Source organism: Amphiprion ocellaris, chromosome 15 (genome assembly GCF_022539595.1).
Source record: "Amphiprion ocellaris isolate individual 3 ecotype Okinawa chromosome 15, ASM2253959v1, whole genome shotgun sequence".
NCBI lineage: Eukaryota > Metazoa > Chordata > Actinopteri > Pomacentridae > Amphiprion > Amphiprion ocellaris.
The window spans coordinates 11,525,205-11,552,091 of record NC_072780.1 but is presented as its reverse complement, the minus strand read 5'-3'; the positions used below and the strand labels follow the sequence as shown (position 1 = coordinate 11,552,091).

General features: G+C 40.7%; 2 protein-coding genes and 1 long non-coding RNA gene across 4 annotated transcripts; 2 read left to right on the top strand and 1 right to left on the bottom strand.

Moving 5' to 3' along the window:
• The first annotated feature begins 91 nt into the window (after positions 1-91).
• LOC111573359 (zinc finger protein 260-like) lies at positions 92-5,235 on the top strand. The gene is made up of 7 exons (XM_023277484.3): positions 92-343; positions 1,276-1,404; positions 1,639-1,788; positions 2,766-2,891; positions 3,022-3,054; positions 3,657-3,794; positions 3,894-5,235. The coding sequence occupies exons 1-7, from the start codon at positions 154-156 to the stop codon at positions 4,637-4,639; spliced, it is 1,512 nt and encodes a 503-aa protein (XP_023133252.2). The 5' UTR covers positions 92-153; the 3' UTR covers positions 4,640-5,235.
• Positions 4,940-6,861, bottom strand: LOC129350644 (uncharacterized). Its single transcript, XR_008604117.1, has 2 exons — positions 6,502-6,861; positions 4,940-6,081 (listed from the first exon to the last, which is right to left on the bottom strand). It is a non-coding gene; the product is annotated as an uncharacterized LOC129350644 (long non-coding RNA).
• Positions 5,963-26,886, top strand: LOC111573357 (serine/threonine-protein phosphatase 6 regulatory ankyrin repeat subunit A). 2 transcript variants are annotated; one of them, XM_023277482.3, is made up of 29 exons: positions 5,963-6,104; positions 14,721-14,804; positions 15,714-15,792; positions 16,784-16,854; positions 17,433-17,633; positions 17,715-17,802; positions 17,918-18,060; positions 18,746-18,853; positions 18,933-19,037; positions 19,561-19,639; positions 19,834-19,948; positions 20,185-20,267; positions 20,343-20,406; positions 20,649-20,717; positions 20,889-21,029; positions 21,124-21,235; positions 21,358-21,384; positions 21,686-21,760; positions 21,925-22,126; positions 22,263-22,350; positions 22,520-22,637; positions 22,754-22,973; positions 23,093-23,180; positions 23,265-23,348; positions 23,439-23,587; positions 23,669-23,751; positions 24,043-24,125; positions 24,855-24,946; positions 25,576-26,886. In XM_023277482.3, the coding sequence occupies exons 1-29, from the start codon at positions 6,078-6,080 to the stop codon at positions 25,872-25,874; spliced, it is 3,177 nt and encodes a 1,058-aa protein (XP_023133250.2). In that variant the 5' UTR covers positions 5,963-6,077; the 3' UTR covers positions 25,875-26,886. The 2 variants fall into 2 exon arrangements, with proteins under 2 accessions (XP_023133250.2, XP_023133249.2); XM_023277481.2 differs by lacking the exon at positions 5,963-6,104 and adding an exon at positions 9,128-12,686.
• Position 26,887: the final 1 nt, after the last annotated feature.

The window sequence follows — 26,887 nt, the reverse complement described above, 5'->3', positions numbered from 1 at the left end:
TTTGTCATAAGTTAAAGGCTATCCATCAACTCTGCCACAAGTGAACAGCACGCATGCGCAATGAAGATGCAGCCCAACTTCCGCTCCTGAGGTCACGTGACCATACACGTTACTAGCAGGTTTGCTAGCTCGTCTGCATCCAGGTGCGGAAAGATGAGTCAGATTGAAGAACTGAAAGTGTTCGTCTCGGAGCGGCTGCACGCTGCTGCCTCTGAAATATTAGGAGCTATTGACAAAACAATGACGGTTTACGAGGAGCAAACTTCCCGTCTTAAGGAGGACAACGAGCGGCACCGCTCTCTGCTGGACATTATCCTCAAATCCAAGTTAGTGCAGACACAAGGTTGGTCCGTCCGAGTCACGTAAATGGTTATTATGCCACATTACAGAAGTAAAAGCGGTTAGTGCCGCTGCTTAACCACCTCGCCTCATTCTTTTATGTATCTGGACCTTTAAACAAGCCTAGGCTGTACCAGTAGCTAGTTTAGCATCATCATGGCTTACAGGTGGGCTAACTTGTGGAGCAGCAGGTGCATCTCAGCAGTAATACCAAGCTGCTTACATCCCAGCTGCTAATTACAGCTATGCAGTTATACAGTGCTACTAAAGAAAAGTCTACAACACGATATATTCTATAGAAAAACACGGAATTTGAAAGTAGTTATTTAGCATTTAATTGGCTTCATCTGACTTTTAATGTTCTCCTGTTAGTTTGTCATTGCTGTCTACACTTTAAATCCTTTCAAAGAGATCAAATAAGACTATACCTGTCTTATAATGAAGCTGTAGCAGTGTGCATTATTTTGATTGGCACAGCTGCAGACAATGCAAAATTTTAAATGAACCCTTTGATGCACAAATTGTGTCAAGAGATACCCATTTTCCTTTAAGTATGGGTCACTTTTGACCCATGTTGTGCATCAAAGTGTTGATATGATGGACAGCTACTACATGCAAATCCTTGCTTGTATGTACATCTTTTACCTGGTCACAGCTAATCGTGTTAACATGTCACCCACAACAATGTGTTACAGAAGTACAGACAGTACCACGCTGACATGTCAGTATCATGCCTGTGTCTTCTGGTTATGGTTACTCTGTTTAGTAGCTCTCCAAATCCAGCACTCATGTTGCCAAAACTGGCTATTGCTCTTTATCTTTCTGCTATAATTTTGTTTTATTCCAATGGCAGGAAAATGGAAATGGTATACAGTGTAACACCCATTGTCTCAGTCCTTAGTTCCAGCCAGTTTTGTTTTGCCCTTTTCTCTCCAGAATTTCATGCCAACAAAAGCCTCCCTGCTGCTGCTGCTGCTGCTGTGTCTGCTGTGTCTGCTGGCCCACGTGCATCAGACTCCGGATTAAAACACAAGGCCAGAGAGGCTCCATTCACCACTCCCAGTGGTAGGACTTGTGTCTAAGATTATGCTTCATTAAAATTCATTCATTATGCTCCTTGATAAAGCTAAACAAAATGTTGCTTCTTCTGATATGAAATAAAAGTAGTATATGTCCTACCAGGCAACAGTCTGAGCTTCTGTCTCCAACAACTGTTACAGTGTCTGATAACTCTAGTAACTCTTGAACTGCCATGCTGCTTTTTCAAGTTAAATTGTTAGATCTTCATTTGCTTTCCAGGCCTTCAGTGTGCCTTTGCCTCATGTGAAGACTTTCTACAGTATGCAGCCAATGAGAACTGTCCCTACTGCCTCAAGAGAGTACAAGGCACCAAGACACATTTGATGAGAAGGCATTACTTATTTGCAGTTCATTTTCAGGATGGCACTGGTAAGTTTAATTAGTATCTAAATAACCTACCTTTTATAATTTAGGAACACAATCAAGGGATAAAAATTACATACCACAGTTTCTTTTGCCTGAGTTGGGGAAAAAAAAGAAACAACCTAGGAACACTTGCTTAATATTATGTAGCATAGACAGTTATGTAGAAATAAATTAATGATATGTGAAGTTGGTTTTGTATACTTTGGGGCATAGACATAGGGCCGATGTTCTAGCGCCATCTATGGGTTATTTACTGAAGCACATACACTGAGTAGAATGCTACTAGCAGCTGGTACATAATTCACACTGACAATCTGTTTGTCAAACCTTGATAAAGACCTGAAAGCGGGGGGCACTGGTCTGTTTGTTCACTTGAAGAGTAAATTAATAATGTCGTTTTGCCTGAAAGAAGAGAGCCTTATTTTTTTCCATGATTGACTGCACTAAATATTATTGAGCAATACTTTCTGGATTATTATTTTTTTTGTACTTTTATTAGCCAAATTAAAAAGCCACTGTTAGATCAGCCATCATGCAGCACTTGTATAATCTTTTGTATAGTAGTATTTGACTATGTTTGATTCTTTAGTTGGAAACCGTAAAGCAGGGCAGCTCTACAATATCACTTACTGACAATTTGCAAAATGTATCGCGTTTTAGATGAATGAAGCCATTTTATTTGGGGGGGGAGGGGCAATGACTTTTGTTCATACCACAAAAGTCAAAAACATCCAGTTTATTAAGAAAATAGTCCATGAATGCAACTTTTTTTCCTTTGAAATCGCGTCTTCAAACTTGTCAAAACCACGCTGAATAAAACGATTGATTGACTGAAGATGAAAGCAACTACTAGCAGATGTTGACTGTATGCTTTAGTCAAACAATTTTCAAATTTGCTAGCTGATTTTCAAAGAGCAGAAAACATGCAAATACAATGCTGTCACAAGCGTACCGCAATTCAAGATGTTCTCTCTTTTCAGAAAAGTTTGTTGTACCATGCATGTGCAAAGACAAGATCCAGGGCAGAAGTCACTGGCACTGCCCATACTGCAAAAAGATCATTTATCGGAAATGTAACTTTGAAGTCCACCTATCTAAACAGCACGGTATGTTTTACCTTTGTTTTATTTTATTGTAAAAGCATGTTTTCAGTTCTGCTTTACAAAACTACCGTATTGCTTTTAGGTCTTAATAACAATGTGATAATACTGGCCACTGTGTCGTATTACTTTACAGGTTATGCAATACTGCAGCAAAGCCAAGATGCAGGTTAGTTAACAAATATGTCTGATATCCTCTAGTTCTTTACAAATACGTTATTTGGCATTTCAATCTCAGAAAGATGCCGTAAACACTGTTACAGAACTCCTGGTTAATATTTATTGCACAAGCAGGAAATGAGCACATTCAGCACCTGCGCCTATTAAAGCGACACCCCTCTTCTACACAATAGGGCCGCAGTAATCTCTTTGTGTTGACAGTAGATGATTTTTAATGACACATTAGTAATTCAGAGATTCTTAGGCTTTACATTGCAACATGAGAGGCATTATTTTGGAATTTATTTTCAGAAAAATATCAGAATTTTGCATTCTGAATATTTAAAAATGACACATTCCAATTTTAAAACTGGTTTAATATGCAGGTCATTTGCTACAGTTTGACAGTTTAACCATGTTTTGGTATTAGTTTGATTGACTTTGGTGCATTCGGTTATTATGTCAAGTGTTTTTTTCTCCCTGTGTTCTCACTAAGAGCATGTACTGAGTTACTGAGGCTGTTGAATAATAGTTTGGAGTGTTGACTTCACGAAATGCATATTTGGCTCTTTGTCAGTATAACAACAGTCATTGTTCTGTTCTTCACCCTAGAGACCAATCAACCCTCTGTGTCTGAGGAAGAGGTGCCGCTGAGTCCTGAACCCTGGAGTCATCACGGGCTCAGCAGTCTGGAGCAGGAGGGACAACAGGCCCCACTGCTGCTTCATCTTAAAGAGGAGTCGGAGCAAGGTGTGGTAGAAGGGCACTGTCACTTTCACTGCAAACTGTTAAATACAACACATGGGGGGAAAAAAAATGCATGTGATGTTTTTTTTTCTTTATCCTCAGTGAGCTACTCAGAGGAGCAGTACTCTGAACTAGTGCACATCAAAGGTCAGGTGATAGAAAACGAAAAAGGTCAAACTGGAGAACAAAGCCGAGAACCGAATCACACCCAAAACTCTGCATATAACATTGTCTATGTGGACAGTTACATCCAGGATATTAGTGAAATCGGCAGCGTCAGAAGCAGCAGGGGACACAGTCTTCCGAATTCTTCAACTCGGGCCGTGGAAACTCAGCCTGATGGTGAGGTTGGTGAAACAGTGGAGCCTGCTGGGGACTTTCAGCACACCACTAAAGACAGTGCTATTGCTGAGAATGGAAGATGCATTAAGACTCAGGAGAGAAAGAAGACCCAAACACATTTGAGTACAAAGGCACTCAACTCAAAGAGGAAAACACGTGTGAGAAGATCTTTACCCCGCATGAGTTTGAACATTAAAAATTCAACACCATTACCTGCAGGTCAGAACCCCGCAGATTGTTTTTGCTGTAAGGCATGTGGAAAGCTTTTCCACTACGTGTACACACTGAGGACACACGTCCAAACACACGCAAAAGATAAAATCCCCGTTTGTGGGATTTGTGGGAAACATTTAGAGTCTACAGAAGGTTTAGTTCAACATCTACAAAGCCACACCAGGAGAAACAAGTGTGGTACATGTGGCAAAGAGTTTTCTAGTTTATCCCGCCTGAAACGACACCAGAGCTTTCATAGACCAAGAGGTCTGAAAGTCCTGACATCAGCTTAAATACCACTGCTGGGGAAAATAATACAGAGGTCCAAAAAAAATACGCCAAAACCTGCTGTGATTATTGGAAAGTGAAAAGTGGAATCTACTGTTTCAGAGATGTCCAGTGTCGCACTATTGGGAGAAAGTCAGTGTGTTGATATTGTTATTGTATACTGTATTCATACTACTGTTTTTTTAGTATTGTGAGTTTTACAATTTTGTAGACTTAAAGTCCAGTAAAAAACTGCTAAGTCATGTTTCATTCTGTATATTTCTTGCATAATCAGTTTGTGAATGAAATGATTTCCGGTCGATACACTCATAACAAATACATTTTAACTTTAATAGATGGAAACTGCAATGCAAGACAACATTAGTCACAGGACCTAATAATGCCTGGTTTAAAGTCACGTTAATACACAGCTTTGGAGTATTAATTATTAGACCACTGTTTTCTCCCTCTTCCTTTGTATTTTTGGTGGAGCCACACTATGCTTCCTTCTTAAGGGTGCAAGGGACAGCTGCTTTGCTGATTTCAAGCCAGTTAGTGATGGCTCTTTGTTGTCCATCTCCATTAAACACCAAGATGACTATCTTCTGGTCATCTCACAATTTTCTTTTGTTTGAATTATCTGTTTATGTATACAACTTATGCAAAAAAATAACGATTCAAAATTTGTTTTCGGCCATCACTGTTTCATCACTGAATTTTTTTTTACCATTTCAGTACACCATAATTTTAAACATTTATTGCATGTATTGGATTATTCTAGGTCTTTTTTCATGCCTTTTATAAAATATAGTTATTTAACCACTTCGGATGGTTTAATAATTATTTCCAAAGCTGTGACAAATATTCACAATATTCGATTTTAAAGGTTTTTTCCCCTCCATACTATGCAGTTGTCAAATCTCACTCAATATTTGAAGCTGCATTAAGTGTTCTTAGACTTGGTATTGTAAAAGCAGAAAATGTGCATATGATACTTGGAATGTGCATCTTTAGCACTGGACTTCTCTATATATGTAATAAAGTATATGCTGGAAATCATTCAAATTGGTATGAATGCATGGATCCATGTTGAAATCTGCATTTACACACTGTCATTTTGACTGTTAGGGAATAAAGTCCTTTCACAGAAAAATAAGACCACATATACATAAGTGTCAGTGCACATGTTGGGATCTTGTAGTTTTGTCACTACTCCAGTTGAATGAACAGTCCTGAAGCCGGTCTGAGCTGAGTGTGCGCCTCCAACTGTTCCCCACTGCACTTTGTTGATTGCTGTGTTTCGGTCTCGTTTTGTCGTTTGTCTCCCATAACGTTGAGACTTTGTCCATGACAGGAAGAAGGGGGAAGCTGCTCCGGAGCCTCTGTCCTCTTCCAGTTTCCCCCGGATAATTTACAGTAACTCCCGGGCGGGTTACTGCCTCCTTTTGGCTTCACTCGGGGAATATGGCTGTGTTGAAGATACAAGACCAGGTAACGTTACTAGCACATCTTGCTAACATTTAGTTAGCTAAACTCAACTTGTTGTAAAACTGATTCCCGGCAGTTTTTGTTTACAGTGTATGTAGTTAGTCAACAACGTGTGTTCATTTTAACCATAGACCAACTTTTGTATCATTAAACGGTTTCCTTGTGCTGACTTAAACCCGTGTGAGACAAGTAAACGTGAAAATTAAGGTCTAAAGGCTAAGCTAATGTTGCGTCGCTGTTACCATTAAGTCAACGAACATCTGACATGTTAGCCAACTAGCTAGCGGTTACCAGTAAACAGAAAAGCAGTTAAGGCAACAAGCATGCTAACACCTCGTCACCTGTTGCCCTAAGTAAACTTAGTTAAGGCAGTTTGGCGTGTTATCAGTGATAAAACCACCGTTTGTCTGCTTTGTTATCTCCGGTTCTTTTCACTGTTGGTGTTGCTGCTTCTAGTGGTGATGGACCGATGGACACAGCTGGATAGCTACGAGCTTATCAGGGAGGCTAACTCCGCTGCCCTGCTAACGTCAGTTAGCAACTTTGACTCACGCTAGACACATAATAGCTGTGCCACTCATTACTGGGTCATTAACTTGAAGTTCCTGCAGTGTTATGTTGAACTGGAGTACATATTTCCGAATTAACTGGCTCCAGGCCGATTTGTCTGCCTAGGAAGTTTGCTTTGTCAGCTGTCTGTTTCAGGTCCCCGCACATTTTCTCCGGGGCAGCTATGGCCAGTCAGTCACCTGTTGCTGGAAATAAGAAAAGCTGTCAGACTAAAATAGCAGGTGGTGCCGCCTCTTAAGTCCACAGCTGTGCCCACGTATTTGACACTGTTCCCAGGTTCAGATCAGCTGCTGCCTTGAAGACAGTGATCCCCAGTGAGCACATTCATTGGTCCATAAGTAGTGGATTTCACTGTTGTTGTTTTAATAATAATAATAATGATAGCTTTATTTCTATAGCACTTTTCATACAGGAAAATGTAGCACAAAGTGCTTTACACTCAAAGATAAAAACACGCCACCCAAACTCACAATCATAAGCTACATTTAAAACAAAAACACATAAAATTGAATAAATTAAAAACAATAAGATAAATAAAATGAAATTAAAATACCTAAAATAGATTAAATTAAAAATTTAGTTAAAAGCCAGACTAAAAAAAAAAAAAAATTAGGTCTTAAGTTTGCTTTTAAAAGTATTAATATTACAAGTGACCCTCAGATCTTCAGGCAGGCTATTCCATAATCGAGGGGCATAGTAATAAAAAGATGCTTCACCGTATGTTTTGGTTCTGACTTTGGGTACTGTTAAAAGTCCACTTCTGGAAGACCTGGGGGCTCTACTGGGTTTATACGGTAAAAGCAAGTTATGTAAATACAGAGGAGCAAGACCATTAAGAGCTTTATAAACCAATAAAATAATTTTGAAATCACTTCTAAAAGGTACAGGGAGTGTTTTAGTCACACAAGTTTATTTGTTTGTTGATGGATTTGTCTTTTTTCATTTTTCACAATTTCACCCACTTTGTGAAGTTAAACCAATTACATTGACATAAGTTTGTATGTTGTATGACACTTCAAAGGAAGTTAACAATATACTTATATTGTTAACTGATGATTTTTCATCCCTTTTTGCATTTTTGTTTACTGCACTGTTATCAGTATTTCAATCTACTATGATGGTGACTAAATGAAAACAGAAACAGCAAATGCCTACAAATCCTATTAAGTTTTGGTTCAGAATTGGCTTAAATAATTATAATATGATGGTGTTTTGCAGCTCTGTGCAGTTAGGTAAAATAAATTTACATCAAAGTGGGTCAGTGATTATTCATCTCTATGGCCTGTCCTGGACTGACCAGTCTTCCGGGCAGTTAGCAGCAGGCACGCAACAAACGGAACAGTGTTTGTGATTAGATCCCCTCTCTATTCTCTATTGTTCTCTCTACTGCTTGCTGACAGAGAAATGGACAAAGGGACAAAAATAGTCACACTCAAAAGGGCCAAACTGGAGACAAGAATGAATGTCATTTTTGGCAAAGGCTTCTGTTTGTCCCCTAGAGGGCGTTTGTTGCTTAGAAACATGCCAGAGTCTCCTCACCAGGTTATGGCCCTGAGTGAAGAGAGAGATAGTAAGAGAACACATACAAAAGAGCGTATTGTAATTTTGTAGGTGTTTACTTGCCTGAGGCTTCTCAGATATATCCAGGATGATGCATTAGAAACATGTTGTTACATGCTTGTAGCCTACAAGCCTCTAAGCATCATGTGACATGTTGTTTGTGTAATATTCAAATGTGTACAGTGGGCACTTGGAAAATAGTATACATGTTGATTCTAGTAAAATAAATAATAAAAGAAATTATATTTCTGGGAATTTTCCTGGAATTCTATGGAAATTTGATGAGATTTTCCCTGAAATTGTATGGGAATTTTCTAGGAATCTTATGGCAATTTTATTGAAATTTTCCAGGAATTGTAAAATTCTGAGATTTCTATAAAATTCCCAGAAAATTACAAAAAAAATCCTTTCAAATTTTGATAAAATGCTCAGAAAATTTTTTCTGGAATTTATTTAATTTTCTGGGAATTCTATGGGAATTTTCCCTTAATTTGTATGGCAGTTTTATCAGACTTTTCCAGGAATCTTCCAGGAATTCTAAAATTTTCAGATTACCATAAAATTCCAGCAATATTCCCATAAAATTGCCTTAAAATTTTAGGAAAAGACACATAAAATGTCCATAGAATTCCCAGAAAATTCTATTAAATTCCAGGAAAATTTCCATAGAATTCCCCTATAAATTCCATGCAATTTCAGGAAAATTTCTTGAATAATTCAGGAAAAGTGGAAATTTTCCTGGAATTTTATGGAAATCTTCTAGGAATTTTCCTGGAATTTAAAATGATTTTTCAGGAATTCTATCGACATTTTCTAAATTTTTTCCTGAAATGTTATTGGAATTTTTCAGGAATTTTGTGGCGATTTTATGGGAATTTTTCAGGAATTCTAAGGTTTTCATAAAATTCCAGGAAGATTCCCATAAAATTATCAAGAAATCCCCTTAAAATTGCAGGAAAAATCCCATAACATTTCTCTAGAATTCCTGGAAAATTCCAATAAAATTCTCATAACATTCCCTCACAATTCCCATAAAATTTCTGGGAAATTTCCACAACATAACCAAGTTATGCAAAAACAGCTGTTCAGCAGCATGCTTGGTGAATTAATAGCTGTGGCGATGCTGAACCAAAATAAGGAGGTTGGAGAGGGGCGACCAACCAGTAGGACCAGTGCTATTAGTGGAAAAGTTTGTCTGGAGCCCTCATATAGACAGCATGATTGTTTTTCCTCGTTTGTGTTTACTGCCAGGCTTATTCACAGAATGACTTATTGAAACTGTGCTGAGTCAACACTTGGTCATTAGGCATGACTGCAATCATTTAAAAACGTAAAATATAAGTCGCAACAAACTTCATACAATAGCAAGATAAATAGCAATAAATTCATTTTGATGTAACTAAAAGTAACACCTCATGCTAAATCAGTGCTGATGACTATGTGTATTTTGGGGCATTAAAACTAAGTTATATAAGTCCAGATTCATTTATTGGCATATCCTCAGATTGGCTTTCAGTTAAAGCGTGTAACGGATAGCATGTGATGGTGGTCGGCGTATGCATACCACACATGTAGAGTCACAGCGATAAAGCTTTAATTCACATCACCCTGTCTTGAGCTTTAAAAGCTCTGAAATCTCTAGATGTCAGCATCTTCATTGCTGCTGTCTGTGTGAGTATGTGTGCCAGCATGAATGCACACCCACCGACATGTGCTGCCCTTTGTGTTTCTGCATTGGGATTACATTACACAGTGCATCCTGTGGCTGGGTCAGAGCAGAGGTCAGTACAAGCCTGCATACTCTCACTCACACATGCGCACTGTCATGTTATGTTATTCACGAAGCAGTCAGTGGGCTGTATTGAAATTGTATTTGTGATAATATTGTGACTGTGTCCTCTTGTTGTTGCGGTAGATGGGGTTCACCTTCTGGATGTTTTTCCTATTGTCCAAACTCAGCATTAATGGAGCAGGCATTTAGGCTCTGCTTACCTCATGGAAACAGAAGCCCAGTACATCACAATTTTTATTTTTTCAGTTTTTGTTGTCCCGATGTTGTTCTTGTTGTGCTTATCCTTGTGTGCTGTTGATCACTCATACACCGTATGTGAAAGTTGACAATCTATTCCACATGCTTTCTTATTTTGGCTTTGTTTGTGAGTCCTGATTACATCTTCAAACACACATGAATACACAAACAGTTTACAGGAAGACTCATTTCTGTTTGGCAGATTACAACAAAATCTGCTCTGTAAATATCTTTGGGCTGCACTGCCGAGAGTATCCCCAGTGCTAGCAAGTGGGATAGACAAAACATTGGTTGTTTGTGTATACATTTTGCTTCCCAAACATCGTTCTTTGTTTGTGTCTTTGATGCAAATCTGTTACGTCAGCTCGGTTTGCTGTAGGAGCAGAAAGATTGTAGGCTGTGTTTCATATTAAGTTTTTAAATGGTAAGGCCATTAGAGTTAAAATTTCGGCCTGCGGGAAGGCTCCATCCAAATGAATCTCTCTCTCTCATTCGCCCTCCCTTGCGCTGTCCCTCCCTCTGAGTTAATGGGGTTGTGCGGCTTGGCAAGATTGCTCTCTTTAGGGTCTGTGTTGAATATGAAGGAGACTGAGACACACACACACACACAGACATGCCCGTACAGACTGGTCTTGTTAGCTACCCTCACATTCTCTGGCAAAGCCAGTTTGTTCCAGTTTTATAATGAGGAGATGGGGACTTTTGAAGCTATGCCACCAAAGAGGATACTGGAACACACACACATGGATACGGACCAATCTGGAATCCATTTTCTTTTATTCTTCCACATTTAGAGGGAAAGGACATTTCTATTTCAGCACCAACTTTATGAACCTGCAGACCACTTAAGTCTTATTTAGCAAATTCTAAAAACAGCACCACATTGTCGTGCACATGGTTTTGTTTTTAAAGTGCTCTGTTGGTTAGAGCTTTTTAAACAACTCACACTTAGCCAATAATCAAAATATAAGAAGCCTTTCTGTGCTTTATATAATTTCTCTAATGAACAATAACACAAGGTCTTTGTTGGATGAGCAATAAATCCATAAAACAAAAGTCTGCTCAGTCATGTGATACAGTTGTAAACATTTAGATATCCAGATTGTGTTATTGCGCTCAACAAACAAGCTTGTATTGGTTGCTGGAGCTTGCGGGGTTTTCAAAAAAGGGTAGATGATGTTAAACCATTGTTCTCTCCTGTAAAATCATTACACTTTCACTTTTATTTTTACAGTTAAAACTGGAAGCACCACCACATACCCATGAACTGAACCATGAATCAGCGCTGTCCAGCAAGTGACCTGATCATAATTACACATCACAATATGGCCCTTACTCCCCCAGTAAACTCGCTTATCTTCTGTTTTCTATTTGATTCTCTTTTATTTTTATTTCTTTCCTTTCTCTGTCAGTGTCTTTTTCTGCCTACGATTTTGCACCCATTTCTGTCCTCTGTCCTGTATTTGTTCTTTGCACAATTCATCTCCAGGTTTCTTTGTGTTCTTTAGAACTCTAAGTACCTGCCTACAATTATTCTCTCTCTCTCTCTGGCTCTCTCTCGCCTCTGTCCTTATTCCCCCTTTTCTTTCATTTTCTCTCACTCTCTCTTTCTCTTCCTCTCCCCTCCCACTGCCCCTCCTCTCCCTCTCTCTGTCTCTTCTTTTGAAAGAGCTGGCTTCAGCAGTCTGCCTGAAATGAGCAATGCATACCCACACATACATTGGGTGCTGCCGCCCCCGTCCACGCTAATCACAGGGTCTCTCTGTGTGTGTGTGTGTGTGTGTGTGTATGTGTGTGTGTGTGTGTGTGTGTGTGTGTGTGTTTGCATCAGATGTGTGTATGCGTATGTGTGTTACTGGCTGCAGCACAGCAGTGAGGATATGTAGCTTCCTGTGTGCTGCTAGGCAGCCCAGGCTCATTCTGCCGCATGCCTCTTTTACCGCCACCATTACGCAGAGGAATTCCCTGCCGTCTCTGCTACTGCTGCTCACAGAGAGCGTGAGAGTGGCTGAGAGAGAGGAGAGAGGAGAAGAGACATGCAGCAAAGCGGCACTGACAGATAGAGGACAGAGCTGGATTTCACATTGGATTTTACATGAAGATGTGCACTGTTTGTTTACGAGGAAAACACTATGTCTATGGGATTTATTGCTGACCTTTGCGCTCCTGATTTGCGCACGTATGAACGAAGGAACACTGTGTATTTATGTGTGTGAGTGAGGGAGACAGAGTGTGTGAGCGATTGTGTGGTGTGTGAATGTTTGTTCCTGATGCGGTCAGAGCGGGCTAGCCGTGTGTGTATCGTGGTGCTGGAGGAGGTAGAGGAGGATGAGCCCTCTTCTTCATCCCCACCTCCTCGGCCCAAATCATCCCCGGACCGCAGATCCCATCATGCCTCTCGAACGGCTGCCGCTCAGGATGACAAGGTGAGATGGGGCCTTGTGTCTGGTTCTCCCGTGATAAAATTAGAGTTTGCTGAATCTTTGACTCAGTATTTTCCACGTTTAAGGTGTAAATGACAGCATTAACTACGATTTGAAACAAGCTACTGCACTTCTTGAACCAGGCTTGAGGTTTAAACCTGTGCTGCAGTACATAGCTACATGTTCCATTGCATAAAAATACAATGCACTGCTATCACATGTTATCCAATGCTAAAGATAGCACCGGTATAATCACCTTTATAGTGCTGCCATATGAGAAGACTTCTGGTTGGTATAGATTATGAGCAAAGCCTGGTCTTTGTAGTCTCCAGTACCGGTTGTACAAAGGGCAAGCCCGCCATTGAAACATGGTAATAAGCCTTTTCATCTTCTGAAACCTGTTCTTTGAAGTGTGCACTGAGAAGGGGACAAGCCAGAGAAGATGTGCCCGCTCTGATGACAGGATGTGTGCTCAGGGTCTGTCTACCTTCTTCGATTTCTGACCCTGTTTCAGTGATCATCAGTGTAATAGGAATGAGACAGATGCCAGCATGCTAGGCAGCCCCACTTATTTTTAGTTGGGACGAAATGAGAGAGGGTTGGGGAAAACAGTGGCCGAGAATAAGGTGCATGTTGACATCATGGTGCTTATATAGTACCACTTGTATGGTAAGTAGCGTTTTTATAGCACTAAGTACTGAATGGCATAACTTCAATCTCACTTCACCTCGACTGGCCTCTCTGGTGAAAAAGGGCCTGTTTGTGAAAAAGTTCATCAGTAAGACAGGCATGATGCTTCAACAGGCTCTATATACATAACACATTTCAAAAGAGATGATGACAATATTATGTCATTCAGAACTGTTACTGTTATGTTTTTTTTTTTTTAGTCAGTCAGTGCATTTTCTGTAATATTCCACCACTTGAAGAAAAATGCTGACAAAATTGTGTATTAACACTATTATTCCCCACATAAAATCCTTAGCCTTATTGATTATTCAGACATTTTGAAAAAGTTTGCAAACTGAATTGTCCTTTTGCTGCATACATAGTTTATTGACTGTCATGTGAAAATGGCAGAACTTGTGTAATTGAAAAGAATGTAGGAAAAAATTAAACGTGCAGGCAGGCCAAAGTTCTTCTGTTGTGGATTGTTTTGTTTCAGTTAGATTTTTAACAACAGTGTTCAAGGTTCTGTTTGCTATCCAAGACAATAATTATTAACCCTTAATATGAAAGAGTACTGTATATTTGAACCCAGTATCTAGAGTTAAATTGTGAGTTTAAAATAGCTACTTCCTTTAACCTTTAATTTGAATGGAGTACGCTCTTGTGGTTCCTACCAGCACCTCTTGAAGGCTTACCATGACTGCAGAGCAACAGTGTTTACAAATCCCATTCAGTATCAGGCAGCACTACGCTCTTATACCCATGCCAACTGTTTACATTAATGCACACGAACTTAAATACAAACAGTTGTTGAGATGGCAGATGGTATGTGCTTGCAGTGTTTTTGTGTCCCTCATTCAGCTGCAGTTTCCTCCTTCCGGGGAAATTTAACAGCTCTTCTCTAGAGCATGCACGCCTTGTGTAACTTGTTTTAATTGCCCTAATATTTAAATGATAAGGACACGCTTCTCTATTTACAGCCAGCCCTGATTTCTTTTTTTTTTATATTCCATGTGTCTTTTACATCAATATTTAATTAGCTGTCCTTTCAGTACATGACAGAGATCGCAGCTTCAACACGTCACAGATCTACTCAAACATTTACGGTGTGTGAATGCATGCACGACTTTATGGGCTCCATCCTGCAGCTGCTACTTTCATAAACAAATAGGTGATATATAACCAGTTGTGACCTATGGCTCTGTCCCAACCCAGGATTATATTGTACGTATGTGAGGCCCATCTATAACTCTCACTGATAACACAGTTGTCAGCTCAGAAAATTGCTGCCTTACAAATTGAAGACCTAGTGCTCATTTTCTCATCTTTTGTTTTTTTGGCTTTGTTTTTGTTTTTTTGTCTCTGAAGCCGTCTCTGTTAAGAGCCATCTTCAATGTGGACCCAGATGAAGTTCGCTCCCTCATATTCAAGAAAGAGGATGTCAACATTCAGGTTCGTTGCTCTTATGTTGTTTCAGGTTGATTTGCTTTAGCTCTGTAGCAAGATTTCACACGTCAGCATTACATCTCACTGCAGATTTCCTTGATTTCTTTCTTTTATAGAGTATTTGATGGTTTTGTTTTGCTCTGATGGTATCCCTGTGTATTTGTCGTTTGACACAACATGCCATATAAACGACAGCAAGAATTGCAGCAGTCTGACAGCAGGCTACAATTGATCGGGGCTACAATTGATCGATTGACTGATGGAATGCGCCTTCTGGCAGTTTTCTACATTCTCCATCTTATATAGCGGTCAACCAGGCAGGACACATGAACTGTTCATAACATTGTAAACTCTCTGATGCTCAAGGGCATAACCTTCACCTAATCTCTCCTTCTTCTCCCATTGCTTTTCCTCTCTGTCCTATGTCAGTCTAAAAGTATTTCCTCAGTTCATGCTTCATTCAGTTCTATTGTTTGCTTTTCTCCCTTTGCTTCCATATTTCTGTGGACCTATAGTGCTGGGGTCATCACACTGAGTCTCCCTAGAGTCAGCAACACTGGCCCAGGGCTTTTGCAGTCACATGACATTTGTTTATAGCCCCACTTCACTGATTGCTCTGTGCTGCGCTGAAATAGAGAGAGAGCTGGGGGTGCAGCAGCAGCAGGCAAAGTGTGTTGAAGTGATGGAGTGAAGGGAAGAATAAACATGAACAGATGATAGACATTTTTCGCCATGTCGCTGTAGTCTCATGTTTCTTGTGGTCTGCAACTGTGTAAGGTCTATAGATTTTCTTTTGGCATGTGATGTGTGTTCTCACTGCTCATGTTGTATGACCTATAGTTGTATGAAATGGAAAAAAAACGGCCATGTTTAAATTTCAGTTGTTTTTTTGTCTGTTTTTGAATGTCCTTCCAGGATAATGAGAAGCGGACCCCGTTGCATGCTGCAGCCTACTTGGGAGATGCTGAGATCATTGAACTGCTCATTCTCTCAGGTAAACACTACACCCCTGCTCTGCTAGCTGCAATCTATCAAGTGCTATCCATCTGTTCTGTTTAATTGCCAATTAATATCTACGCACCTCTAGTATCAATTCTACTTGCGAGCTCACTCATCCATCCACACTGGCTGTCAGTATCTATTCCCGTACGCATTTATTTGACCATGTGTTTATAAATGTTGCCTCTTCCAAATTAAGCTTATAAATTCCTTTTACTCACAGTGCAATATTGTTTGGTCATTAGCCTGTGAAAAGTCTCTCTGTTAAATACGTCAAGTATTTGTCCATAAAAATCTTGAAATGTCAAATTACATTGTAAGACACAGTTTTGAGCCTCATTGCTCAGCCAAATGTAATACATTTCATCAGTGGAATGAGGCCCTTTTCTTGTGTCCTAGTAGTTTCCTCTGCCTCTTTTCCCTCTGGCTCTGTGGTTTTTCTGAATTCCTCAAAGGGCCTGACTGTTTGTCATCTCTCTCATCCTCACATGCTACGCCCCATTCCCTCAGTAATATCCATGTCCTGCTCAGTGCTCAGTAACTGTCTCTTAGTGACTGGTGACATTTCTACTGATTTATCAATCATCTGATAGTCTTTCTTGGCTTTCAGTGAACTGAGCTGAGCACGTTAGGAGGAGGAGCTTACACAAGCGTAACGCAAGAGCAATGGAATGGTTGTGTGTGTGAGTGCACGTGTGTGTGTGCATGTTCAGTGTTTCTCAATAATATGAAGCGCTTGCAACAGGTGCAGCTTTAGGGCTATTTTAACCCCCAAGCTGTGCCAAAGAGGATCATGGGAGTTTTATATCTTCCAGGCACTGTTGGCTCATTACCCCTTTCCACAAATCATGTAAAAAGCCTTTTAGACTTGGCCTTCCTTTAGGTCAGTTATGTTCCAGGATTTCACCATGTTTGCCTTTGCTGTGTCTGCCAGTATTGATGTTTTTCTAACATCTTTTTCTCTCACTCTCTTTCTCTCATTCGAGGAGCCCGAGTTAATGCCAAAGATAACAAGTGGCTGACTCCTCTTCACCGAGCTGTCGCTTCATGTAGTGAGGTAACACATTACACAAATCCACATGCCAATGTATACTTGGGTGACTCCACTGCAGCTATGACTTGGTTCTCTGCTGTCACAAGCGATGAAATGTGCTGATTCTCACATGTAGGTTATTATAGCTTGTCATGCTGTGTTTGATTAGACAAATCCCCAATGATAATAGCATTTAATGCACACATACCTGATAGTATATCTTAGAAATATCTTACTGACAAGGATTTGAGGAAATTGTTTTGATAAATTGTGCAGATGTGTACTATCCGGCCTTAAAGGGGCAAATGGAAATAACTCCTGTGCCATGAGTATGTGTTTGTGAAGCCTTCAAAAGCTCTACCTGCTCTTCTTGGTCCTGGGCTGTATGCCCAGACTAACACAACCCCTTGTGTTGTTTCACCTTCTCTGTCCTATTTTGCTTCTCTGTGCTAAAAAAAAGGCCCACAAGAATAGCAAAGAATTTTCTAAACACCCACACAGCCACCTGCAAACACTGGCATGTACTTTATTAGAACATTGAGGCACATTCCCAAAGAGACTCTCTGTCTGCACAGTCTGACCCATGCTCACTTTCTATTCAGGATGCAGTGGCGGTGTTACTAAAGCACAGTGCAGATGTTAACGCTCGGGACAAGAACTGGCAGACGCCGCTCCATGTAGCAGCTAGCAACAAAGCAGTACGCTGTGCTGAGGCTTTGGTCCCACTGCTTAGTAATGTCAATGTATCTGACCGGGCCGGACGCACTGCCCTGCACCACGCTGCCTTCAGTGGACATGTAGAGGTTGGTCATTTTCACTCCAACGCTGTGTGCACACAGGCACATTTACTTCAGCAGCTATTTAACCTGAATCTTGTGTGTCAGATGGTGAAGTTGCTGCTGTCCAGAGGAGCCAACATTAATGCATTTGACAAGAAGGACAGGAGAGCCATCCACTGGGCAGCCTACATGGGTAAGATTTTTGAAACATAGTTTTGCAGTGGTAATCTAGATACATGGGACAAGGTGATGTGTATATTTTGACTGAAGGACATTTGGCTTATCTCCCTTCCAACACACTTTATCAGGTCACCTGGAGGTAGTGAAGTTATTGGTGGCCAGTGGAGCTGAAGTGGACTGTAAGGACAAGAAGGCCTATACACCGCTCCATGCGGCCGCCTCCAGTGGCATGAGCAGCACAGTGCACTACCTGCTGAGCCTGGGTGTTCATGTTAGTACACATATGTACACACATGATAGTGATGTATTTAAAATGTGGGTAATGTGCCATGATTTACATTAGCTAAATTTCAAAGTGCAATTATACAGTGTCTAAAAAAATATTCAACCCCTTGGAAGATTTCCTCTTTTACTGCTTTTCAACATTGAGTGATGTTCAGCTTAAACTGGCTTTTTTAAACAAGAATTTATAAAAAAAAAAAAAAAAAATTCTTTTATGTTACAGTGAAAACAGATTTCTGCAAAGTAAAGTTTAAGGTTTCACCTAATTTAACACAGCTGCAGCCAACTGCTGCTATTTGTCACACAATTTGTGAAATGTAGATCATCTGAGTGAAGTGAGTCACTGGTAAATCAGTACTCCTGGCTATAATTATACCATGAAGGCAAAAGAACCCTTCAAGCAACTCTGTGAGAAGATTGTTTTAAAGCATAAGTCATAGACGGATACAGGAAAATTTCCTAGTGACTGAATGTCTGCTTTGGAGTACAGTTAAATTCATTACTTAGAAATGGAAGGAATGGCAAATGCGTATATCTTCCTAGAGCAGGCTATCCTCAAAAGCTGAGTGACTCTACAAAGAAGAGACTGCTGAGGGAGGCCTATGACTCTATGACTGCAGGACACCAAAACACCTATGACCATGCATAAATACAGATTATTTCTCTTTGTATAGGTGAACGAGGTGAACAGCTATGGCAACACACCGCTCCATTTGGCCTGTTACAACGGACAGGATGTGGTGGTCGGTGAGCTCATTGAGGCAGGAGCCAACGTCAACCAGGTATGTGTGCATGACTCTGTGCCAGACAGTAAGTGCATGCTAACTATGTGCGTTTAATTGTGTAATTACATTGCTCTAGGTGAACGAGAGGGGTTTTTCTGCTCTCCACTTTGCTTCCTCTTCACGACAAGGAGCGCTGTGCCAGGAACTGCTGTTGGCCCACGGAGCTCACATCAACCTGCAGGTCTGTCTGTATGCAGATACACTTTCAATCAAACACTGAAATCTACACATTTAGCTGTATGTGCTTTATATTGATAGAGCTAAGGTGGGAGTTTAGGCATCACCTCTGTTTATTATAAAAAAAACACATTTTTAAAAGTGTCCTCAGCTCTTAGTGCGCTCAGTGTATAGTAGAAAGCTGAAGTGACAGTGTTGTTAACACTTTGGTAGCAGTGATGGAAACTGATATTAGGTCCCCACAGCCTCAAGATGCAAGGCCATATGGAAGATGGAGAGGGAGGGGTGACTCCCTAAGGCAGCAAGCTGCTCTGAGATTATGTGTGTGGGTGTTTGTGTGGCCCATAAGGGGGTCTAAGATGGCTTCTGTTCATTTTACCACTACATTGTTAGACAAACAGTTGACGAGTTGCTCCTACTGGTACTTAAATGTCTGTTTGCAGTTGCACTGATATATAAACTTAAAAATCACGATTGTTTTCTTCCTTCTCTACCTCTCTTCCCTGCCTCGCCATCCATCTGTCCAGAGTAAGGATGGTAAGACTCCCCTCCACATGGCAGCTACACATGGACGGTTCTCCTGCTCACAGGCCCTCATTCAAAATGGTGAGAGCCCCCACAGTGTGCTGTCTGTTTCATGCATGGATTCAAATTAGTTTGGATATTAGGGTAGTAACTGTAAATGCAGTGTATGCTATTTGTCACATAATCTCCCTATTTGTCAACTGTTTTCATGCTGTTTAAGGTAAAAAAAAACAAACAAAAAAACAAAAAACAACCTTTTATTCATTTTTGTGTAGGAGCTGAGATTGACAGTGAGGACAAGAGCAGAAACACTGCCCTTCACATAGCAGCCCGCTATGGCCATGAGCTCATCATCACAGCACTCATCAAACAGGGAGCCAATACCGCCAAGTGAGTAACAACTGACATTTAACCATCTGTCTGCCTTTCTACTTAAAACACTTTTGCCTTTAGCAATAAGAATCACAAATGACAATGGCACAATTTAATGACTGGAGATGTTTATAATCAGGATAAACCATTTTTCTTTATTTTCTTCCTGTCATCAAAAATGCACACTCTCACAACTTCCCCCTCATGTCCTGTAATGACTTGTCTTCCTTTTCTTTGCCTTTAATCTTCTGTAGGAGAGGCATTCATGGGATGTTCCCTCTACACCTGGCAGCTCTCAGCGGCTTCTCAGATTGCTGCAGGAAGCTGCTGTCCTCAGGTACATTCATGCTCACACCATTCATCGAATCCCCTAGTTGACATCCAAGCTGATGCTGATTGCATATTTGTGCAGGGTTTGTCATAGACACCCCTGACAACTTTGGAAGGACCTGTCTACATGCTGCTGCAGCTGGAGGGTGATTATTTTTGCTTACTGCTTTGTTGTTGTTTTTCTTACTGATCCTCTTTATTTTATTATTATTATTTTATATTATTTTTTTCAGCATTTGACCAATTTTTTGGCATATCTTAACACATGGTGGTTTGAATTTTCTGTACTTTGTTGTGATGTGATGTATTGCGTTCTATAATGAACACAAATACACTACTATCTCAGCTCATTGGTTTCTTGTCACAGTTAAAGTTGTCCCTCCAACAGGAACCTGGAGTGTCTTAATTTGCTGTTAAACATAGGAGCAGACTTCAACAGGAAAGATAACTTTGGAAGGTAAGTTACAATGACAAAATCATACTAACAGTGTAATGCAGGGGTTACAACTAAAACAGAAATAAAGTAAATGTTAAATACTGTAAAGTTTGGACCACATTTTGAGCAGTAATCTATGAAATCCTTAGTCGCATAAATAGTGGCTAATATTAATTCTTCTGAACCTCCCAGGGCTCCACTACACTATGCATCGGCCAACTGTAACTACCAGTGTGTGTTTGCCTTGGTGGGTTCTGGAGCCAGTGTTAATGAGCTGGACCAGAGAGGCTGTAGCCCTTTACACTACGCTGCTGCTGCCGACACTGATGGAAAGTAAGTTCTGCTGTCTGTTCAGCTGGTACAGTTTCTAGTTATGTATCAAAGAATCCATAATATCAGATGAATGCTTTTGTTTTTCCTTCACCAGATGTGTGGAATATCTGTTGAGGAATGATGCTGATCCAGGAGTGAGAGACAAACAGGGTTACAATGCAGTGCACTATGCTTCAGCCTATGGACGTACACTCTGCCTGGAACTGGTGAGTGCAGCTGCTGCGCTGAGTCAAAATAAGGGAAAAACACTGCGAGTTCTACACAGAGTCAAAAAGCACGAAAAAACATTTGTCATGTCATAAAGCCTGTTTGTCTGTGTTTCTTTCAGGTGGCAAGCGAGACACCTCTTGATGTGGTAAGAAACAACACTGTAGCACAGTGATCTCTTGTCGTGGCTACATCACTTGCTCTGACGCCTCTTTTCTTATTTGCTGGATGACATTGGACAGTGCAATGTGCAGGCATTTTCAAATCCAAGTCTTCTATTGGTACACATTTCTGCAAAACCCTGCAGCTGCTTCTTACAGTTTTTCAATAAATTTGAAGTTCAGGAAGTGATGTGAGCATAGTTTTATTTCTGTTCCACTTTAATGAGGCAGTGACTTTCCATATGTGCCAACCTAGATCTGAGTTACATAACCAACTTTCTGTTTCAGTTAATGGAGACATCGGGAACAGACATTCTGAGTGACTCAGAGAGCCAGGCTCCAGTCAGTCCACTCCATCTGGCGGTGAGTTCTGGGATTTGTCAGCACATTTACATTTGGCTCTATGTCTCATAACCAGGATTTCACTGCCATTTTGCTTCTTTTGTCTATCTAGCCCTCCATGATAGTATATTAACATTATTTTTAAATAAAGTGTGTCTGTTTGTGTGTGTCTTCTATTCATCCAGGCTTACCATGGACACTGTGGAGCATTAGAGGTCCTCTTGTCGTCCTTGCTGGATGTGGACGTCCGCAGCCCAGAGGGACGAACCCCCCTCAGTCTGGCCTGTTCCAAGGGTCATCAAGAGTGCGTCTCCCTGCTGCTACACCACGGCGCCTCACCCATGACCCATGACTACATACACAAAAAGACAGCCATACATGCTGCAGGTAGTTACACAAGCAGACATGTACAGCCTCAGAAATCCCACGAAGGAGGTTCAGTTTCTGCTTTTTCAAATGAAAAATATTTAGTTGCTTTAGAAAATAAGTCAAGCTCCAGCATGTGTGTGTCTGTCTGCCGTAGCTATGAATGGCCACCCAGAGTGCCTGCGCCTGCTCATCAGCAACAACGACCAACACATTAATGTGGACGCACAAGACACCAACGGACAGTGAGTGTGTATGTGTGTGCATAGACTAAATGGCTTAGGCTGGAGGCTCCTATGTGAGTTGATTATGCTACTGTTTTGTCTGAGGATGTCACTTTAACTGGTTTCAGCTGGAAGCTAAATTAAATAGACAATCTTATTAAGTTATGCAATATGTCCACACTGTGTGCAGGACTGCTCTGATGCTGGCAGTGCTGAGTGGACACACAGAGTGTGTGTACTCTCTGCTCAGTCAAGGAGCCAGTGTGGAGCATCAGGACCGCTGGGGCAGGACAGCACTACACCGAGGGGTAAGATAAATCACAGCTTAAACTCTGCTTATTACAACATAATAAATGTCTGTTATTTTTTTAAATGTTATTTTCTGTGTTTATCGTTTCTAACATTTTCCATGTTTTGTACATAGGCAGTGACAGGCCAGGAGGAGTGCGTGGAGGCCCTCCTCCAGCGGGGGGCCAGCGTGTGTGTGAAGGACATCCGGGGTCGCTCCCCCCTTCACCTGGCATCTGCTTGCGGCCGTGTGGGTGTCCTGGGCGCCCTGCTGCAGACCACCAGCACCTCACACACTCAAACACACCTCACTGACAGCCAGGGCTACACACCACTGCACTGGGCCTGCTACAACGGTACTGAGACGCAACATGTCACGCTTGAGAACACGTCAGCACCTATTTTTTGCATGAAATCACAGCGAAGTTTACATTGTTTTCTATGTTTCTGTTCTGCCTTTTCTCTGTTTTCCTAGGTTATGATGCTTGTGTGGAGGTGTTGTTAGATCAGGAGGTATTCAGGAAGATTAAAGGAAACTCGTTCAGCCCGCTACACTGTGCTGTGTAAGACAGTATTTGTATCTTTTAATGATAACATGAGGATAGATGTGGTCTGAGGTTATGTGACAGTGTGTGTATGTGTTTCAGTATGAACGACAATGAGGGAGTGGCCGAGATGTTGATTGACTCCCTGGGTGCAAATATTGTCAACACCACTGACTCTAAGGGCAGGTGAGAGATACAAACAAACTAAATTTACATTATGCATTGCTACAAAAGCACAAACTTGGTATTACATAAGCTGTGCTGATTTTGATGCAGGACCCCACTTCATGCTGCAGCTTTTTCTGACCATGTGGAGTGTGTTGCACTTCTTCTGAGCCACGGAGCTCAGGCAAATGTTGTTGACACACAAATGCACAGGACGCCACTGATGATGGCAGCTCTGAATGGACAGACCAATGCAGTGGGTCAGTATACGTACTGATAAATTGATAAACTGTTGTCCCCGTGTTTCTACACCTATAACCCTCTCCATTGATGTTTCACAGAGATGTTGGTGAGCAGCGCTAAAGCAGACCTGGCACTACAGGACTCAAACAGGAACACAGCATTACATCTGGCTTGCAGCAAGGTAACAGCTTTTATTCATTAAATATTACAAATCTGTTGGAAATAATTATTCATCCAAATAATACAGATTTTTTTTTCGTTTTATTGCACATTTAAAATGTCCAAAAAGAGAATTAATCTACCTGTTGGGCATGTACTGTAGGTCCACTTGTAAATTAGGGACTTGCTTGTATTATGGAGTCAAACTGGATTTTTCTGCTCTTTTATCGTACAGGTTTAAATCTGAACGTGTTGTCATTGCAGCAGCTGTGCTTTTATTCTTTATCACGTTGTTGTTCTTTGTTCCTGTCAGGCTCATGAGACGAGTGCCTTGCTAATTCTGGAGAAACTGAGTGATAGGAACCTCATCAACTGCACCAATGCTGCCCTCCAAACGTATGTAGTAATCCCACAGTGCACATAATCACCTAAGCAGCAGGGCACCCTGCTAAGATAAGACCGGACTTCTTTTAAAGAGCCCATACTATGCACATATACAGGTCTTATAATTTTGCTTTTGCAGTCTGCTGCTATATGTTTACATACTTCAATGTTTAAAATACACATTGTTTTTTATTATTGTACATTGCTGCAGCACCTCTTCTCACTCTGCCTGAAATGCTCAGTTTTAGTTCCTGTCTCTTTAAGGCCCAACTCCTGAAAAGTCCAGTCCTCTCTGCTTGGTCAGCTGGCTGGAAAAAAGCAAGGCAATGTTGGTTACGTACTGTAACCCTACATCTCTGAATATAAAGAGATTTAGGCTTAACAGAAGTGGCTTTAGCAAGCAATGCAAGCACTGTAGCTTATATCAGATGAAATCGCACGGCTTGACCTTTGCAACAATGCTAGTTACTTGTCTGTGTCACTTAGTGTCAGCAAGAAAAAAGAGTTGAGGTATGAGGTAAAAAGTAGAAGTAGCGATATTACCCTGAAAATAACCTCAGGCTCAAACGGTTACACAGCAGTGTTTTCTGTGGGAGAGATGAACTCCCTTTGACGTGCACTTTGGAGTTCATAATTTTTCAGTTCTATACACACCAAAGAGCTGCATAACACAGTAAATGAAGCAGAAAAAAAACAAAAGCAGTGTATTTTCTTAAACTGTGAGTCTCCCTCTGTTTGCAGGCCTCTGCACGTAGCAGCCAGGAAGGGATTAACTGTGGTGGTCCAGGAGCTGTTGGGGAAAGGAGCCAGTGTGTTAGCAGTGGACGAGAACGGTTAGCTTTCAGCTCATACTTTAACCCTCGTGTTGTCCTGCGGGTCAAAATTGACCCGTTTTAAAGTTTGAAAATGTTTGGAAAAAAAAAATATTTTCACAGTGAAAACTTCCACATTTTCAACATTTTTGGGAAATTTTTGAAAAATTTTTTGGTGGGAAAAAAAGAAATGTTTAAAAAAATCCCGCAAATTTTGCTGGATTTTGGTTGATTTTTCTCTGAATGTTTTTAAAGAATATATTAGAAGTTTTACTGATATATATGTAATCACTTTAGATATTTTTAGGATTTTTTGGGACGATTTTTCATCATTTTTTGAAAATATTTACAATTTTTATTTATTTTTTTAATTTTTATTTTTTGCCAAATTTGTGGGAGTTAAAAAAAAAAAACTTAGAAACTTTTAAGGAATTTTTGGAATATTCTTCCTGAAAATTTTGCAAATTTTTTATAAATTTCGGGAATTTTTTTGCAGAATTTTTAGATTTTTTTTTCAGACAAAGGAACAATATTTTTCAGTGCCCGTGAATGAGGACAACAGGGGGGTTAACACACACACTCAGTGTTTAGACAGACCGCTAGGATGAAATATGAAGTTTTTGTTTCTTCCTCACTCCTCTTCTTCCCAGGTTACACTCCAGCTCTGGCCTGTGCTCCAAATCGCGATGTAGCCGACTGTTTGGCGCTCATCCTCAACTCCATGATGCCCACCTCCCCCATGGTCACCATAGCAGCTTTGCCCGCACTCTCTCTTACTCAGACAGTCATCAACCACCACCCCACATCCAACCACATCTCAAAAGGCGTGGCCTTTGACACTCCACCACCTCTAAGGCCTGACCACGCCTCCTACTGCAGACCCGAGCGCCAGCTGTCATCTGTTTCTGCGGACGATGAACTGAATGACTCAGATTCAGAGACATACTGAGGACTAACTGGACAGAGCCCTACAATACTGGCAGGCTAGCCAGCCACTCAGGAGCCTTAATAGATCACTGAGAAGAGACTAAAAGAGAGACAAGAGGGAGAAAATAGAGCAAATTATTTTTAGGTAAGCCTCTTCAAATCTAAAAATAATCCTTGTGTAAAGCAGACGCTTGTTTCCTTAAGGTGCATACCCACAGGGAAGAAAATATTGTAGAATAAGGTGAATACACACTTTTCAGGCAGCATCACTGTATGGTCAGTAACATGGCTAATGTCTTTTTAAACTTAAAGCAATGTTGGGTTTCCTTTTTAAATTATGCTCCTATGGTGTCCTGATACTTTCTGGAATCATTTGAAGCCTTTTCAAAGATTTTCCTTCCAATTTATTAGATAAGCATCTACAGCAGAAAACTCAGAGGACTGCTGTTTAGGCACAATATTCTGAAGAAAAAAAAAAAAGAGGGACAATCTTCCGGGACCACGTGATTAAGTGTTTTCCCTGCTGTACTTTTAGGTTGTTTTTTAAAATTCAGAGTTCTTTTAGCTGTGATGGCAGACACCGACGACTGTCACTCGAGGATACTGGGAATGCTGTGTCGAGGATTAGGAACCACTTTTCGATTCCTAGGAGAGGAGGTCACCTGTGAATCCTGTGTATTTATTGATTGAATCCTTGAGGGGGTGATCCTGACAGCAGGTGGATGTATGACCCATTTACTGTACAACTGGTTCAGGAGTCAGTTGGCTGACAGCCTGAATGAGCGGCCCAAGGAACTGTTCACTTGTGATGCTGTAACTACTTAATGTCTGTGTTCTGTACTGGAGGCGGGAAAGTGGCGAATACTGTGTGAATATGTGTGTGACTGTGTGTGTGTGTGGGAGTGAGAGCGAGAGAAATGATTAAATATTGCCTTTTTAGGAATATGCAACTTTCAGGCGGAGGATGAATGCTACCTGGTGCAATGTTTGTAAAGAATAAGTAATAGTAGATAAATAAAGCTATTTGTTTTTGAT

What these genes read in the sequence shown, in the direction of transcription:
- LOC111573357 (XM_023277481.2), top strand. Translation starts at nt 12,531, where the DNA reads ATGCGGTCAGAGCGGGCTAGCCGTGTGTGTATCGTGGTGCTGGAGGAG. An exon ending in CTGCCGCTCAGGATGACAAG is followed by an intron (nt 12,687 to 14,720) that starts GTGAGATGGGGC and finishes TTGTCTCTGAAG; the next exon opens with CCGTCTCTGTTAAGAGCCAT. An exon ending in GTTAGCAGTGGACGAGAACG is followed by an intron (nt 24,947 to 25,575) that starts GTTAGCTTTCAG and finishes TCTTCTTCCCAG; the next exon opens with GTTACACTCCAGCTCTGGCC.
- LOC111573359 (XM_023277484.3), top strand. Translation starts at nt 154, where the DNA reads ATGAGTCAGATTGAAGAACTGAAAGTGTTCGTCTCGGAGCGGCTGCAC. An exon ending in CCACCTATCTAAACAGCACG is followed by an intron (nt 2,892 to 3,021) that starts GTATGTTTTACC and finishes ATTACTTTACAG; the next exon opens with GTTATGCAATACTGCAGCAA. An exon ending in GCAGCAAAGCCAAGATGCAG is followed by an intron (nt 3,055 to 3,656) that starts GTTAGTTAACAA and finishes TCTTCACCCTAG; the next exon opens with AGACCAATCAACCCTCTGTG.